The sequence below is a fragment of the Schistocerca gregaria genome, chromosome 8 (assembly GCF_023897955.1).
Source record: "Schistocerca gregaria isolate iqSchGreg1 chromosome 8, iqSchGreg1.2, whole genome shotgun sequence".
In the NCBI taxonomy this organism is placed as follows: domain Eukaryota; kingdom Metazoa; phylum Arthropoda; class Insecta; order Orthoptera; family Acrididae; genus Schistocerca; species Schistocerca gregaria.
The window spans coordinates 438,537,101-438,554,002 of NC_064927.1; the positions used below are offsets into that span (position 1 = coordinate 438,537,101).

General features: G+C 41.6%; 1 protein-coding gene across 6 annotated transcripts in view; it reads right to left on the reverse strand.

The window, feature by feature from the left end:
* Positions 1-3,275: 3,275 nt before the first annotated feature.
* The window catches only part of LOC126284693 (teneurin-4-like), an 81,421-nt gene continuing 67,794 nt past the window's right edge, over positions 3,276-16,902 (reverse strand). For all 6 annotated transcript variants that reach the window (XM_049983823.1, XM_049983822.1, XM_049983819.1 and 3 more), the window contains one exon: positions 3,276-3,470. In XM_049983823.1, the coding sequence (XP_049839780.1) occupies positions 3,460-3,470 (11 nt within the window). In that variant the 3' untranslated portion in view covers positions 3,276-3,459. The remainder of the gene's footprint in view (positions 3,471-16,902) is intronic.

The window sequence follows — 16,902 nt, forward strand, 5'->3', positions numbered from 1 at the left end:
TGGATCTTTTCTCTGACTTCATAAGTCAAGGATAAGGATTTGAACGCTGCTTAAGCTATTTTGGAGCCCGGAAGACTGGAACGGTTTAGTGAGGGATTAACTCGCCAGCATTGCATGTAAAAGAAATAGGTCTCAAAAAGGATTCTGAGCCCACAAAAAAGCCATGTATACAGATCTTGAAAACTAGTTTCATGTTTATACTGATGGTTCTGCAGTGGAAAGAGGAGAAACAGCGGGTGTTGGAGTGTGTAGCTTCTCCTTATACCATAGCAATGGGAAGTATTATCACAATACTGGTGCAGAACCTGTAGTCATGGATGCTGCATTGCACCCATTTTTTATACGTACTAATGAGTTCCAGAAAGCAGAGGTAGGCCGCTCGGGGTAGGCTCGCGGTCTGAGGCGCCTTGTGACGGTCCGAGAGGCTGCCCTCGTCGGAGGTCCGAGTCCTCCCTCGGGCATGGGTGTTAGTGTCGTCCTTAGCATAAGTTAGATTAAGTAGTGTGTAGCTTTAGGGACCGATGACTTCGTTAGTTTGGTCCCGTAGGACCTTACAAAAAAGCAGCGATATAAATTATTCAGATAATTTATAAATCAGCTACTAACAAGTAACGTAAGGACGTTGAAAATCTCTTCGGGTTTGCTGCCGGATCCTAAAATCAACTTGACTCGATATTTCGGCGATCCAACTGGTCGCCATCTTCAGGAGAATGCTGCTTGCTGATGAGTCCCGCTGAGAACTCCAGTACCTCTCAGCGGGACTCATCAGCAAGCAGCATTCTCCTGAAGATGGCGACCAGTTGGATCGCCGAAATATCGAGTCAAGTTGATTTTAGGATCCGGCAGCAAACCCGAAGAGATTTTCAAGACTTATTACGCCGGGAAAGCCTACGAAGTCACAACGTAAGGACGTTGTTTGTTAACACATTAAATGTTCCTTGTGACTGCCGATTTCCCACTTCTGTTCGTCGACAGATGGCTGCGTTTCGGGGTGAACGTTGCTTGTTTTGCTTGCCACCACCAGTGAACGTGTTCTGATAGATTAGAACACTTGGGGTTTTGTTGTTTTCAGAGTATCACGCAGTAGTAACATGGTAAATCTGTCCCAGAGGTGTCAACACAAAAACAGTAGACGAAAGTTGGGTCACCATTGCCAGTTCTAGGACTAACAAGCTGATATTGTTTTGCAAGTACATAATACAGCCCTGGGTCTTCATAGTGTAAAAAAAAAAATAGTTCAAATGGCTCTGAACACTATGGGACTTAACATCTGAGGTCATCAGTCCCCTAGTACTTAGAACTACTTAAACCTTACTAACCTGAAAATCACACACATCCATGCCCGAGGCAGGATTCGAACCTGCGGTCGTAGCAGTCACGCGGTTCCCGACTGAAGCGCCTACAACCGCTCGACCACCACTGCCGGCGTCCTCATACGGTCAATTACTGACAAAACGGCATCATATATTCAAGTTTCTTCGTTTTCTTCTTCCTTTTTTCCCCCCCTCCTCCTCCTTGTTGTTGTTGTTGTAATTTTTCTTCTTCTTCTTCTGGTGGGAACATACTAAAATGTGAGCAGCATCAGAATCATATCTGTCATTAAAGGATCAGAAAGAAGTGGTATCAGAACATGTGATGTGAATTAGCAATTCACTGCACACTGTCCTAGGTCGTGTGTTACTCTGCCACCACTCAAGTCGCACATGTTTGCTAAGTTGGGGATGCAGCGTCACTCTGGGTTAATGGCAACATCAACTTGAGTCAGCGCCTGCGGGCCATGGACAGCAGCTGACAATTCTTTGGACCGCCGACCTAGCTTGTTCTGCACCGACTTAACCGGTGACAGCGCGGCACCCTGTAGATGGCCGTCATGTGCTACGGTGTGCCTCCATTGACACTTCAGCCTAGGCAGTTATCTGGATATCAGCTTAGAAGAAATACCGCTAGGAACATGTAGAAAGGCAGCAGTCGGTTGGACGTGCGAAGCAGGAAGCATGGAACAGGGCAGCGAGGCAGGTTGGTAGACCTCCATTTGGGACTTGCGGTGGCATTGCCCCGACTGGAGAAGCAGATGGTGGTAAGCTTCACGGATTCAGGCGACGCAGTGCGGTCAGAAGTCAAGAGCTGCCAGTTTTGGTTTGACTTGCTTTTCTAAAGCTAGATGAGAGTGTCTCTTGTGTCACCTGTGCCACATTGTCGAGACGACTGCGTCTGCATTATTCAAATCAACTCATCAAGTGGTTGCACTTGTTTAAAGCAATTTGGCCAATGTCAGTCCTGGCATATTCAAAATAGCGATGTTCAATTGGTTGTAGCGTTCAAGCAAACTTTTACCTGTCACAGTCTCTGATGTGCACCGTTTCTTGTATCCAGCAGTCCGCAGGTGTGTTACTGCTGATTTGCACTTTCTTATGTTTCCTGTTCGGTATTACTCTGATGTCGGCTTTGGTTGCATACGTTTTGGATTGGACATTTCAGGGTAAGGATTGCTTGTTGCGTTTTTCTTATTTTCCTTTTATTGTGTGTTAGGTATAAATATTCGAACTTCATTGCTGTAGAACTGTTTAGTTCTATAGGGACAGGTTATATAAAATGGTATTATATTATATCATATCAACTATTAAGTAGATTTTGAGAAGTGAGCGCTGACTAGTTTGTTGTTTTTTCTTATGTGCTCCAATTTGATAACATTAATTAATAAATTGATTTTAATATTGTGGATACAACCCTCTGCCACTTTCCACTACACTGTTTCCTGCACCCAAATGAATAGCATCCCATATTAGAATTTATGGTAATGGTGCCCCAGACCAGCTATCCAGGAGACTTACTTCAATAACAATAACGAAAACCTACTTAATAAACAAAACATGAAATACTTCGTAAAGATTATCTTACACCCCAGAGTGAAAACAAGAAATGAAAGATCAGTTATATCACAGAAAAGGATATTCCAGAATCCCAGAGACAGAAATAATGGCAACATTAAGACTTCCTACAGGTCATGCTTGTCTAACTGAGAGTTGTACTAATTGTGTAATTTATGGTAATTTGAGGTAAAGAAGGCAGGAAACATAATTTTCTAACTCGTGAAAAGTTGGAGTAGTACAAAATACTGTGATGAGTAACACTGTATAGGATAATCTGAAAACCAACGGCAATATGACAATGTTAAAACTACACAATAAAAAATATCTATCTTCAAAGCCGACGATATAGTCAAAGAAAACATTTCTATCCTAATATGGAAGCAATACTAAATTGAACATTAGATGTCAATCGTTGCTTAATGCTAAGTTTTTTATTATCCACAGAAACGTTTCCAAAAATATCTCAAGTTACAGTCATGATATTTTTATATGAAGTAGAGCCACATGTAGCACGTCCTCTTATTTTTTAGTTTTGAGACCAGCTCCCTCTTCACAAAGTTCAGACCCGCTGCGAGACGCTGCTTGTGTTTCAAAGGACGCCTGCAAATTAAAAAAAAGGTCTGAATCAGTGAACAAGTGGACGGTAATCTTCACCAGGTATTCAGAGTGATCCTGTAATATCCCGTCACACGTGCGGCAGCCCATGTATTTCTATTAGACGTCGGGACACCTGAGTGTCCACCGATGTGTGTTGCCTGTGAAACATGCACTATCTGTCCTGATCTGAACGGTAGTTTGCAAGCTTAGACTTTTATTCTTGTTGCTGGTGCGTTCTTCAGCCAGAGGACTGATTTTATGCATTTCAATTTTTACCCTCTTGTGTTAAACTTTACTTTGAACAACTACAGCAAAGTAAAACCAGATGAGCCTGCTTACTGTAGCCATGATTGCTCTCCATCTACAATGTTTCTCTCCAACTCCTCCGCCCTCCCCTTCCACATCCACCACATTCATTAAGAAATTTACGATTTTCACGATTTACTACTATCGCACGATGTGTCCATTCAACCTACCCCTTATTTTAGCCATGTTATGCCATAAACTTCTTTTCTATCCGATTTAATGAATATTATCCGATAGTTACCTACTGTACCCGCCTAGTCTTCATCAGCAAAACGATATTTCGAAAGCTTTTACTCTATTCTTGTCTGAACTGTTTGGCCCATATAAACAAATACTCATCAGCATTTAACTTCTTCTTTATTCTTGTAGTCAAAACAAATGGCATGCTTGGAACAAGAGTACCATAAGGCTGTGTAGCCAAAAGTCCTGTAGTCTCAGCAATACTCCAAGTCTTCCAAGCCAAAATGTTTGCATCTGGAAATGCTTCAAGGCCACCATAATCTGCTTGGTTACCCCATACAACAACAAGTGTCAGCCAGGTACTACCTCCAAACACCGCTTGTACATCACAGGTGAAGTTCAGATGGAGTCCACGAAAAACATTTGGACCTCCAATCAATTGCTGTTTATTAAACTGTCCAGCCAAGTCAATATCAATCGCTTTCAAACTGCGATACACAGATACGCTGCGCCGCCAGCATGTCGCAGAGGCATTGCTGTTAACACAAGTGAACGTAGCAAGCCGACGCCCAGCGAGACACCCAGAGCTATGCGTCCGCACTCCTCGACGTTCGCAGAGCGAATGACGCTCCGTGCTGCGGCGCAGCTGGACCCCAGTAGCGCTTATCGCAACCGCAACTTCCGGTCGCAGAGCGCCAGAACGGCGCCAGCGAGCCTTATCAGCGGACCGGAAGTGCATTATAGTGCAACACGGACCTTGTAATACTAGGGCGCGTGTTGCCCGGCAGCCTCGTCCAGCGTCTGGTTCGAATCCTGCCTCGGGCAGGATGTCCTTAGGTTAGTTAGGGGATGATGACCTTAGCAGTTACGTCCAATAGTGCTCAGAGCCATTTGAACCATTTTCTGAACTGTTTATCAGCCTTCTAGATTATACAAGCCTTCACTATCATCAGAAAAGACATCCCAAGACTTAAATTTATATTTTGTCTGAAGAAATTTCTTTCTCTTCGTAAACACATTTCTTGCTTGCGTGCCTGCTGCTAATATCCTCCCCACTTTGGGCATCCTCCGTTATTTCGGCGTCCAAACAGCTACTACTATTAATAACTAATTTCCTAATGTAATTCCCCCTACATCTCCTGGTTTAATTAGACTAGATGCAACTAGTTGCCTTCTCAAGTACTATTTTCGCTTCAAGTCCTTCGACTCTTATAACGGTAGTGCGATTTCTGTACAAACTGTTAATACCACTTGAGTCCCTGTAGTTTATTCCTATTATTTTCACAATTTCAAACAGTGTGTTCTAATTACATCGTCAGAAGCGTACCACTGCAAATATTATCCCACATCTTACATTAAGGTCACTTCTGGTGTCAGCTTGCACCTAAGGCTACTGGGATTGTTATCTTCAAAGGTCAAGGGGAACCCTCATCCCCTTCCCCCGGGGGAGGCAGCATTTCGTACATTTTCGTGACGCACTACCAACATTCCTGAACCACTATGAGCGTTCTGGATCATATAAGGATCTAGGCCAACTGTGCACAATACAAACGGCGCCATACCCCTCCCTAAGCCACTTTCTCTCAAGCTTTCCCACTCCTCGTGACCCTCTTTGATACAGGGCAACTGCATGAACCTTGTCACTTCCGCTCTCTGCACCGAAATGAGAGCAGCACAGTTATCCGACTTAAAAAATGAAGGTAATATTTACATACTATGCGAAATAAAACACATTGACATTACAGTGTGTCACTGAACTACTGTAATTTAGTGATATCATTGCATATTCTGCAAAATAACGGCAAATACTGTCATAGTTTATGACATAACGCACTTTGACGTTACAGTAAGTCGCTGAGTTACTATAGTTTAATGACATAACCGAATATTCTGCAAAATATCACAAGAGATACGTATCAAGTCTTGTCTCTGCATTATTAATGTGTTACATCACCATAATATTGCCCCCAGTAACCTTGTACATAATGGCAACAAAAATCCACACGCACGACATTCCTAATGTGCACTGTAAGAAATTACCGCCACTTGTATTAACAAAATTTATGTCCTAATATGTTATAACAATGACCTCACTATAATGTCGTTCTAGAGGAGAATAATTTTAATGCAGGCTTGCACATAAAGGCCGAGAAACAACCGACACACATGGCATCGTTACATTTACAGAGTAATTAATTACCGGAAACTTAGAATGGGAGTAGAACAGACAACCACTTTGTTTTAAACAAATTAAAAATGTGAGTTTAGTGCCACGCGCAATCACATCCACGTGAATCTTCAGTCGGCTCTGCTGCTGCCGCGACGATCTGCTGCCGCGATGGACTACTGCCTCCAGATGCCAGAGCCAGGAAGCACTATCATCGCCTTTAGAAATGTATCTCCAGCCAACAGATGTCAACGTGCGGACAGCAAACTCATTGGCTGCCAGTAACTGCCAGGGACGTCCTACGCTTACGTGGTAAACGAAAAATCACCGCCCTGTCTAACTCCTGCTGATGACCAAGAAGTGTCCCACGCAATTGAGATAATACCGAAATAGGACACAGAAGCCCTATCTGCTCCTTCCAGATATCAGTCACACCCCACATCAGGGCCACCTCGCTTCTTAAAGACGCACGTCCGCCAATGCCATCTACACAAGTTATTTCCAGAAAATGAAATAACCCACTCAGATTAAGGCGATTTAAGGTGATCATCGCCTATGATCGACGTCAATGTTCAGTAACCTCACACAGGCAGCAGGTGGCAGCACCAAGCAGATGATGGTGTACATACTGTGTCACGGGGACCCAGTAGAACAGGGCAATGCTTCTGACGTCCAAAAGGGCATGATCATTAGCTTCCGGGACAGAAGTGGAAATATTTCCCAAACGGCTAACCACTTTCCGCTGTGGTTAATGTACAACGTGCATGGTAAAATGGCGCTATCCAAAAAGAATGCAACTGCTGTGCACCTTGGGCCATGGATGACAGAGGTTTACGATTGCTGCGGAGATGTGTACGGGTGAATAGACGTGCAACTATTGAGCATCTGACTGCCCAGATGAACCAAGGGTTACTAAATGTGTCTCCTCAGCGACCGTTTAATGAGAACTGCTGCAAATGGGCCTCAGCAGCAGACGCCTGGTTCACGCACCCATTCTGACTGCTGTTCATCAGCGATGAAGGTTAGAATTTGCACGCGAATATCACAACTGGACTTCCACTTTTCAGGTGAATCACATTTGATGCTCCATTGGACATTGGCCGTTGTCGTGCACAGTCCTGCAACCATCGTCGGAAAGGTCCAACCCGTAGGAGGGACCGTCACGGTTTGGAGAATGTTGTCATGGCATTCCTTGGCGATCTCACCGTTCTGGAGAGCAAAGCACAATGGATCAACACAAATATGCATTTGTCCTTCGGGATCATGTCCGACGCTATATGCAGTTTCATTCTTCCTCGGCACTATATGATCTACCAGCATGACAATACAATCTGTCGCATAGTTCGAAGTGCATGAGCCTGGTTCGAAGAGCCCCAGGGGGAGTTTACTGTACTCTGTTGGCCACCAAAATCCCCGGAGTCGAGAATCTGTAGGATAGCCTGACGGAAGTTAGACCCATGAACGAATCATTTAAAAACTGCGTATTCTTTCCTTATGAAATATTAAGACTGAGGTCGCTGTACCACATATACTCGTGCAAAAGTCGTCTTCCCTCCTGCCCCCCCCCCTCCCCCACCCCTTCCTCCCATGCTTCCTACACGTTATTGCCAAATACTATTACTGGCGAACGCCGAAATAAATAACCTAATTTTTTAACATCCTTCAAAAATACTGTGACTGACTGTGCCGCTTTTTTACATTCTCATTTCCTATGCCCGTGGGTAGGGTGATCCACAGTGAAACCCCCACATTATAGGCAATTCTCGTCTAGTTGTATAAAGGTAGTTCCCAACTGGAAGTTAAAAAATTCTGATGCATGCATAAATCAGCGAAAAAATGTTCCTGTCTCAGCATAAAAAATGCCAATATGTTCCTGTTTATTTAAAGTCATTCTGCCTTCCTCAGCACTTTTAAAAAAACATTCCAAAAAATTTTAGCATACAAACAAATGCGCACTTCTTTTAACATGTAACTCGCCTCAAATTCCCAGGCGCTCCTCTAGTTGTACCTCAGTCACACCCAGTAGTCCATCGCTGTAATTAGTTCACACTTATTCATTGCATGTTGCCTTTTCTCAGTCAATAATTCAGCCCAACTCATTGTCATTAACTCTTTGTGTGTGTCTGTCACTGTCTCCTGTGTCCAGCCCCCTTCGTCCTGTTCTGCTACTACTGTCTCCTCTCTCTGTCACTTCTCTCTCTCTCTCTCTCTCTCTCTCTCTCTCTCTCTCTCTCTCTCTGTTACCTTAACATATGCTGTCTCTTCTCACTGTATCTTTCTCCCTGGCTGCCACTGTTATACACACTGTCTCCCATTGTCAAAGATTCTCACCCACTTCCACTTCCTCTTTCTCTTTATGCCTCTCCCCTTGGCACTGTCTCCTTTACTCCTTTCCTAGCACTGATCTGTCACTACCAACTGTATTCCACTGCCACCGCGTCACTCTCTTTCTCTCATACAACCATTGTCTACTGAGTTATTTCTTCAACACAACCACTGTCTACTATCTTCCAGTATCATCATTATGATATACTAGTCACGTTTTCTACATTTATTATAGATTCAATCCAGTTGTAAATAACCTAGCACAATACTGCGGTATTTTTATGTTGGTTTCCCACTGGGGGTCAACCAGACCTTTTGTGTGTGTGTGTGTGTGTGTGTGTGTGTGTGTGTGTGTGTGTGTGTGTGTGTGTGTGTGTGTGTGTGCGTGTGTGTATATTTGTGTGGATTTCTTTCACCATTGTTTACAACTCTCCTAGGGGTAAGTGATCCTACTTGTTAATAATTCAGGGATAATTTGTTTCTCTGTGCTGTTTGATTTAATGTGGGCTGTGGGTGTATTTGCTAAAACATTGTTTTGTGCTATTTGTTTTAACGTAAGATTTCGAAGTATTTATTAAAAATATCTCTCTGCAGAAGATTTTTAACATTTAAAATACATATTTATGTATATCCTAGAATGGGAACGTAGTACTTGAAAAAAATTGATAAAATTTCAACAGACTGTGAACAGTAATGAAGGTAGCAGTGCTTACAGAAAATGCTATTTCAGCATTAATTTGTATTAATTCTTCTGTTTGCCAGTCACATACTGTAATACCAAAGTGTCTTACTTCACAAACTATGTTAATCTTTACCACACTTCCGCAGAACAGGTAATGATCTCATTAAATTAGAGTAGTTCAGCGACACTCTGTAATGTCAAAGTTTCTTAGCTTATAAATTTCGGAATATTTACAGCCATTTTTGAAGTTGGAGAACTGCTGCTGATAATTCTTACCCTCACTGTAGTGCATGGAGCATAAGCGATGAACCTCATGTAATTACTTTTGTAATAAAGTTGGGGTTGGGAGCTTGATTCTTATTGGCCTAGGTAGGGAAAGGGAGGGTCAAGAGGGGTTTCTTGCCATTTTTAACACACGCAACTGGCTGATACCTTTTCTGGGTCAGAAATAGTACAATGGTTTCGGGACTTTGAAAATATGTCACACAAATTATCAACATGCTGAGGTTTCATGGGGGTCAGGGGGTGAGAGGTGAGGGTCTTCACACGACCTTGGAAATAAGAAGCCCAATTGCCTCAGGTGTAACCTGACACAGGAAGTGACCTTGAGATGAGATGGTTATCTGGCCTCATATATCCACCGATACCTTACTAATGCCAAAATTTCTCTGTAAATCTACAAATGCCATAACAAACCATCAACTGGAATGTCTCTCTGTAAGACTAATGCTAAACTTACTACATCATTTTGTAGACAAAATACCATTACAGTATCTACATTACTGCAATAATGCGTACATCAGCAAGTCAATACTCTTAGTTACTGCAAATGATGCTGTGGTGATTTACTACTAACCAGTGACTAAAAGGAGTATATGAAGGCTAAAATATGTTCAAAGCACCTGATTTAGAATATTTTATATTTTTATTTACTTCGTTGAACACAATGCCTATTTCAGACCATATTTATTTTTATAACTCAAATATGTCTGTAGTACTTTCATATTAAATGAGCTAAACATTTATAGGTAAAACGTCTTCCATTCAATAGGACAATTTTCCCATAAAGATGTTCTACACCTGCATTCAGTTTTAGCCTTGCTCCCTGAAAAGTGTAGAGTATCATTGGGTAAGTGACATAACACTTCTGTAGTAGCATTATTCACCCACTTTTAAGCCGAAAAGTGTAGAGTATCATTGGGTAAGTGACATAACACTTCAGTAGTAGCATTATTCACCCACTTTTAAGCCATAATCATTTTAATGAAGAATAATGAAGCTAATTTTTTCTGGTAGCAAAGTATTATATATGTCTTTATTCCGTCTGAACTCTAATGGGTTTTTACAACAAAGTCACATGGGAAAATATATACTATGACACTGTACTGAATACATCAAATCCATTAAAGACTTGCCCACAAAATTATCCAGGAAGGTCAGAAAGTATTATTGTCATGGCATGCTTCTGTACAATGAAGAATGTCTTCCTCAAGGATAAATTCTCCGATAAGTTCAAAATATATTGCTGATTTGACACACCCCAAGGCCTCCAAGTAACCCAATTGCTAAATTAGCTGCACTGAACTATGTAAGAAGTTTTAAAATGTGTTTCTTTTACATTTAAATTTTTATCAATATGTACAAAAATTCGGAAGACAGTAACTTCGCTGATAAATCCAGTTCATGCTTTAAATGTATCACTAGTGTTGAGAAGAACTTATTCTGGTGTGTTTTCTAAAGTTAAGAAAGATCATTTTAGAAAACCAATCAATAATCTTACTAAACACATGATTTAAAATATCCTCAGTTGTTGAACCTCTATTGGAATTTATTACAAAACTTGTATTGTGTAAACTCTAAACTGCATTGCTTTATGAAAACGAATTTTTGCATTCTGCAAATTAATTCTTTATTTTATTGATAATCCAGGCGCCTTCCCCCTGTTTCTTTCTTCAGCAGACATTTTGAGGAATTACATGATTTTTCAGTTTCACACATAGATTTCTAAATAGTTCAGGCAAGTGTATTATAATACAATTAGAGATACAATAGAACATCAGACTCAGAATTTGAAAGGCATACAGTCTTCTTCAGTGTGGAAAACCGGTTGAAAGTCTCTGCTTTTTCGTGCAGTCATTACAATTTTCGAAACATAACATATAAACCGCTGTTTTCCGTGTTTAATGCGTCACTTGTTTCTGTAGGTAATACCAATATTACCAGTTTATAGTTTCCACTTGTATTTTGCATGTCTACATGTCTGTTAATGAATGTGTGTGTGTGTGTGTGTGTGTGTGTGTGTGTGTGTGTGTGTGTGTGTGTGTCCACACATGTGTGAGAGTCCCTTTTTGTATCTCTTTAGGGGAATGGGATTTGTGATCACTATTGCAACGTTACCTCCCCCCATGAACCATGGACCTTGCCGTTGGTGGGGAGGCTTGCGTGCCTCAGCGATACAGATGGCCGTACCGTAGGTGCAACCACAACGGAGGGGTATCTGTTGAGAGGCCAGACAAACGTGTGGTTCCTGAAGAGGGGCAGCAGCCTTTTCAGTAGTTGCAGGGGCAACAGTCTGGATGATTGACTGATCTGGCCTTGCAACATTAACCAAAACGGCCTTGCTGTGCTGGTACTGCGAACGGCTGAAAGCAAGGGGAAACTACAGCCGTAATTTTTCCCGAGGACATGCAGCTTTACTGTATGATTAAATGATGAAGGCATCCTCTTGGGTAAAATATTCCGGAGGTAAAATAGTCCCCCATTCGGATCTCCGGGCGGGGACTACTCAGGAGGATGTCGTTATCAGGAGAAAGAAAACTGGCGTTCTACGGATCGGAGCGTGGAATGTCAGATCCCTTAATCGGGCAGGTAGGTTAGAAAATTTAAAAAGAGAAATGGATAGGTTAAAGTTAGATATAGTGGGAATTAGTGAAGTTCGGTGGCAGGAGGAACAAGACTTCTGGTCAGGTGACTACAGGGTTATAAACACAAAATCAAATAGGGGTAATGCAGGAGTAGGTTTAATAATGAATAGGAAAATAGGAATGCGGGTAAGCTACTACAAACAGCATAGTGAACGCATTATTGTGGCCAAGATAGATACGAAGCCCACACCTACTACAGCAGTACAAGTTTATATGCCAACTAGCTCTGCAGATGATGAAGAAATTGAAGAAATGTACGATGAAATAAAAGAAATTATTCAGATAGTGAAGGGAGACGAAAATTTAATAGTAATGGGTGACTGGAATTCGAGTGTAGGAAAAGGGAGAGAAGGAAACATAGTAGGTGAAAATGGATTGGGGCTACGAAATGAAAGAGGAAGCCGCCTAGTAGAATTTTGCACAGAGCACAACTTAATCATAGCTAACACTTGGTTTAAGAATCATGAAAGAAGGTTGTATACGTGGAAGAACCCTGGAGATACTAAAAGGTATCAGATAGATTATATAATGGTAAGACAGAGATTTAGGAACCAGGTTTTAAGTTGTAAGACATTTCCAGGGGCAGATGTGGACTCTGACCACAATCTATTGGTTATGACCTGTAGATTAAAACTGAAGAAACTGCAAAAATGTGAGAAATTAAGGAGATGGGACCTGGATAAACTGAAAGAACCAGAGGTTGTACAGAGTTTCAGAGAGAGCATAAGGGAACAATTGACAGGAATAGGGGAAAGAAATACAGTAGAAGAAGAATGGGTAGCTCTGAGGGATGTAGTAGTGAAGGCAGCAGAGGATAAAGTAGGTACAAAGACGAGGGCTGCTAGAAATCCTTGGGTAACAGAAGAAATATTGAATTTAATTGATGAAAGGAGAAAATATAAAAATGCAGTAAATGAAGCAGGCAAAAAGGAATACAAACGTCTCAAAAATGAGATCGACAGGAAGTGCAAAATGGCTAAACAGGGATGGCTAGAGGACAAATGTAAGGATGTAGAAGCTTATCTCATTAGGGGTAAGATAGATACTGCCTACAGGAAAATTAAAGAGACCTTTGGAGAGAAGAGAACCACGTGTATGAATATCAAGAGCTCAGATGGCAGCCCAGTTCTAAGCAAAGAAGGGAAGGCAGAAAGGTGGAAGGAGTATATAGAAGGTTTATACAAGGGCGATGTACTTGAGGACAATATTATGGGAATAGAAGAGGATGTAGATGAAGACGAAATGGGAGATACGATACTGCGTGAAGAGTTTGACAGAGCACTGAAAGACCTGAGTCGAAACAAGGCCCCCGGAGTAGACAACATTCCATTAGAACTACTGACGGCCTTGGGAGAGCCAGTCATGACAAAACTCTACCAGCTGGTGAGCAAGATGTATGAGACAGGCGAAATACCCTCAGACTTCAAGAAGAATATAATAATTCTAATCCCAAAGAAAGCAGGTGCTGACAGATGTGAAAATTACCGAACTATCAGTTTAATAAGCCACGGCTGCAAAATACTAACGCGAATTCTTTACAGACGAATGGAAAAACTGGTAGATGCAGACCTCGGGGAGGATCAGTTTGGATTCCGTCGAAATGTTGGAACACGTGAGGCAATACTGACCTTACGACTTATCTTAGAAGAAAGATTAAGAAAAGGCAAACCTACGTTTCTAGCATTTGTAGACTTAGAGAAAGCTTTTGACAATGTTGACTGGAATACTCTTTTTCAAATTCTAAAGGTGGCAGGGGTAAAATACAGGGAGCGAAAGGCTATTTATAATTTGTACAGAAACCAGATGGCAGTAATAAGAGTCGAGGGGCATGAAAGGGAAGCAGTGGTTGGGAAAGGAGTGAGACAGGGTTGTAGCCTCTCCCCGATGTTATTCAATCTGTATATTGAGCAAGCAGTAAAGAAAACAACAGAAAAATTTGGAGTAGGTATTAAAATTCATGGAGACGAAGTAAAAACTTTGAGGTTCGCCGATGACATTGTAATTCTGTCAGAGACGGCAAAGGACTTGGAAGAGCAGTTGAACGGAATGGACAGTGTCTTGAAAGGAGGATATAAGATGAACATTAACAAAAGCAAAACGAGGATAATGGAATGTAGTCAAATTAAATCGGGTGATGCTGAGGGAATTAGATTAGGAAATGAGACACTTAAAGTAGTAAAGGAGTTTTGCTATTTAGGAAGTAAAATAACTGATGATGGTCGAAGTAGAGAGGATATAAAATGTAGACTGGCAATGGCAAGGAAAGCGTTTCTGAAGAAGAGAAATTTGTTAATATCGAATATAGATTTATGTATCAGGAAGTCGTTTCTGAAAGTATTTGTTTGGAGTGTAGCCATGTATGGAAGTGAAACATGGACGATTACTAGTTTGGACAAGAAGAGAATAGAAGCTTTCGAAATGTGGTGCTACAGAAGAATACTGAAGATAAGGTGGATAGATCACGTAACTAATGAGGAGGTATTGAATAGGATTGGGGAGAAGAGAAGTTTGTGGCACAACTTGACTAGAAGAAGGGATAGGTTGGTAGGACATGTTTTGAGGCATCAAGGGATCACAAATTTAGCATTGGAGGGCAGCGTGGAGGGTAAAAATCGTAGAGGGAGACCGAGAGATGAGTACACTAAGCAGATTCAGAAGGATGTAGGTTGCAGTAGGTACTGGGAGATGAAGCAGCTTGCACAGGATAGAGTAGCATGGAGAGCTGCATCAAACCAGTCTCAGGACTGAAGACAACAACAACAACAACATTGCAACGTTTTTGTACTAGTTAATCTGTTAATGCAAACAGTGAGTTGTTTGTCATATTCATTTGGTCATATAATAATAGTTTCTTTTCTCCATTTGCCAGGGAGAAAACCCGTTAGCACCATGCAGCTACTACCATTTGTATATAGGTGCTGCACAAAACGGCAACCACAAGAAACCCATACTTATTCCTAAACTAAATGTTAGATCTTTAACATATATGATACACACTGCATCTTGTGCACACAGCTGATGACCTGTGAGTAGTGTGCTACCGACGACACATGTGAGGTTGATACGTTGTTTCATTATATAGTTTATACTCATAGCTAAACTTTTAAGAGTGAGTGAGGTTTGGTGGCGTGCTCTCATTAAAATTTCGGACATGGTGTCTGTTTGCAGACAACGCTTTTGCAGTCCGCGCAGCACCGACAAACGTCGCAGGCCTTTTTGAACGTCGAACCAGGCGTACAGTTCGTGGCTACAACACATCAAACAGCAGTCACTAATTCTAGTCCCTTGTTACTAAAGTAACTCGTCGTTCTCCCGGGCGACTGATTCTCAGTGTTGTCCCCATATGTGTTAAGTGAAAGCTACCGAGAAGATTTAACGGAAAGAGATCTCACATAACAGCAAAACCCTCAGAAGAACCAAACAGGTATCACCGCAACGTCGCTGTGGTAAGACCTCATATACATAACTCGTGTATAATGACTGGAACTCGTTTTGGGTGATGTTAGTCTAGATTGATAGTACGAGGACTAACATAAAGGAGAGAAAGTACGTTACGTTGTTTTCTCTGACTGAGAAACAAATATTAATAGAGGAAAAGAGATTTGTACAAGAGCAACGTGTATCATTAGTATCCATTGGATACTACTAAAACGGAAACATAAACTGCACTTGCTGGAGATGTTAGAGTGATTGAGGGAGGCAGGAATGAAGTGAATTCTCAATAGCTTCTTTGTGCATGTTGTTTGGTGAGGTTCCCAGGACATATAGTTTTGGTGGGAGGAACGTGTACTGATCTGGAGAAATGGAAAACGACGCAAAGTTCCCACAACTGAAGAATGTCATCCATGTTCGTTTGTTTGTTGTGATAGACACTTTTTAGGAAATTTATTGGTGGCTTTGCAGCGAATGCAGTATCCCTTGACAACCAACATAAAGCGGGATGTAAATTTTTGTGGGGGCTTTCCCAATAAGCTGTATTTGTGGCTTTAAAACAAATGTTATGGTCAGGATCGTTATTTGTTCACCTACACGTCGAGAAAGTTAAGTGAAATGGAGATAAGGTATTCTGTATATGAGCTGGCGGCACTGACAGTTTTGTTTGACATAGAGAAGTTTCGGTATTACCATGAACGCCATAGGTTCATCATGAAAACCGACTATGGTTCAAGTCCTGTGTTGGGTGTAATCCATAACAAGGAAAACTGGTCATACTGGCAGGTGAGCTACCAAGACTTTCCTCTTAAAGTTTGAAGTCTATAATATCATGGGCCTGGAGAATGTTGTGGCTGACGGGCTGCCGAATGTTTGTGAGGAATGAGAACATTCAAGGAGACAAATAGCTATTGCAAGATGGTGCTTTGAGGCCCCTGCTGACTTCATTCATTACACAAATACGTCACCTATTTCGTGACATTAGAAAGTTTCATGATCAGGATGAACGCCTTATAAAATTACGGAAAGGCTATAGCCAAGGTGAAACAACACTGTGGCTGGTGAGACAAGGTGTTATGTTGTAAGGCATGTGGGAGGAATGAGTTGAAATCGTTATGCCCAAGAAACTGGTTCCCTTGCTGTCCTGCTACTTCCACGAATGTGGAAGATCTGGAAGGAAATGAGACAGCAATTTACTAGGTTAAGAGTTAACAATGAGATCCGTAAGCGGAAATGGTGTTGTGAGGTGTGTGCTGTTAGTAAATCAGTACAATATAGCAAGATGGGATATTTGGCGTCCAAGTTATAAAGACCATTTCAGCGACTGACATACATTTTGTGGGCACATTGCCTAGATCGAAGGCAGGAAACAGATATATTCCATTTTGCTTGGACACCTTCGTCAGAATAGTCTGGTTA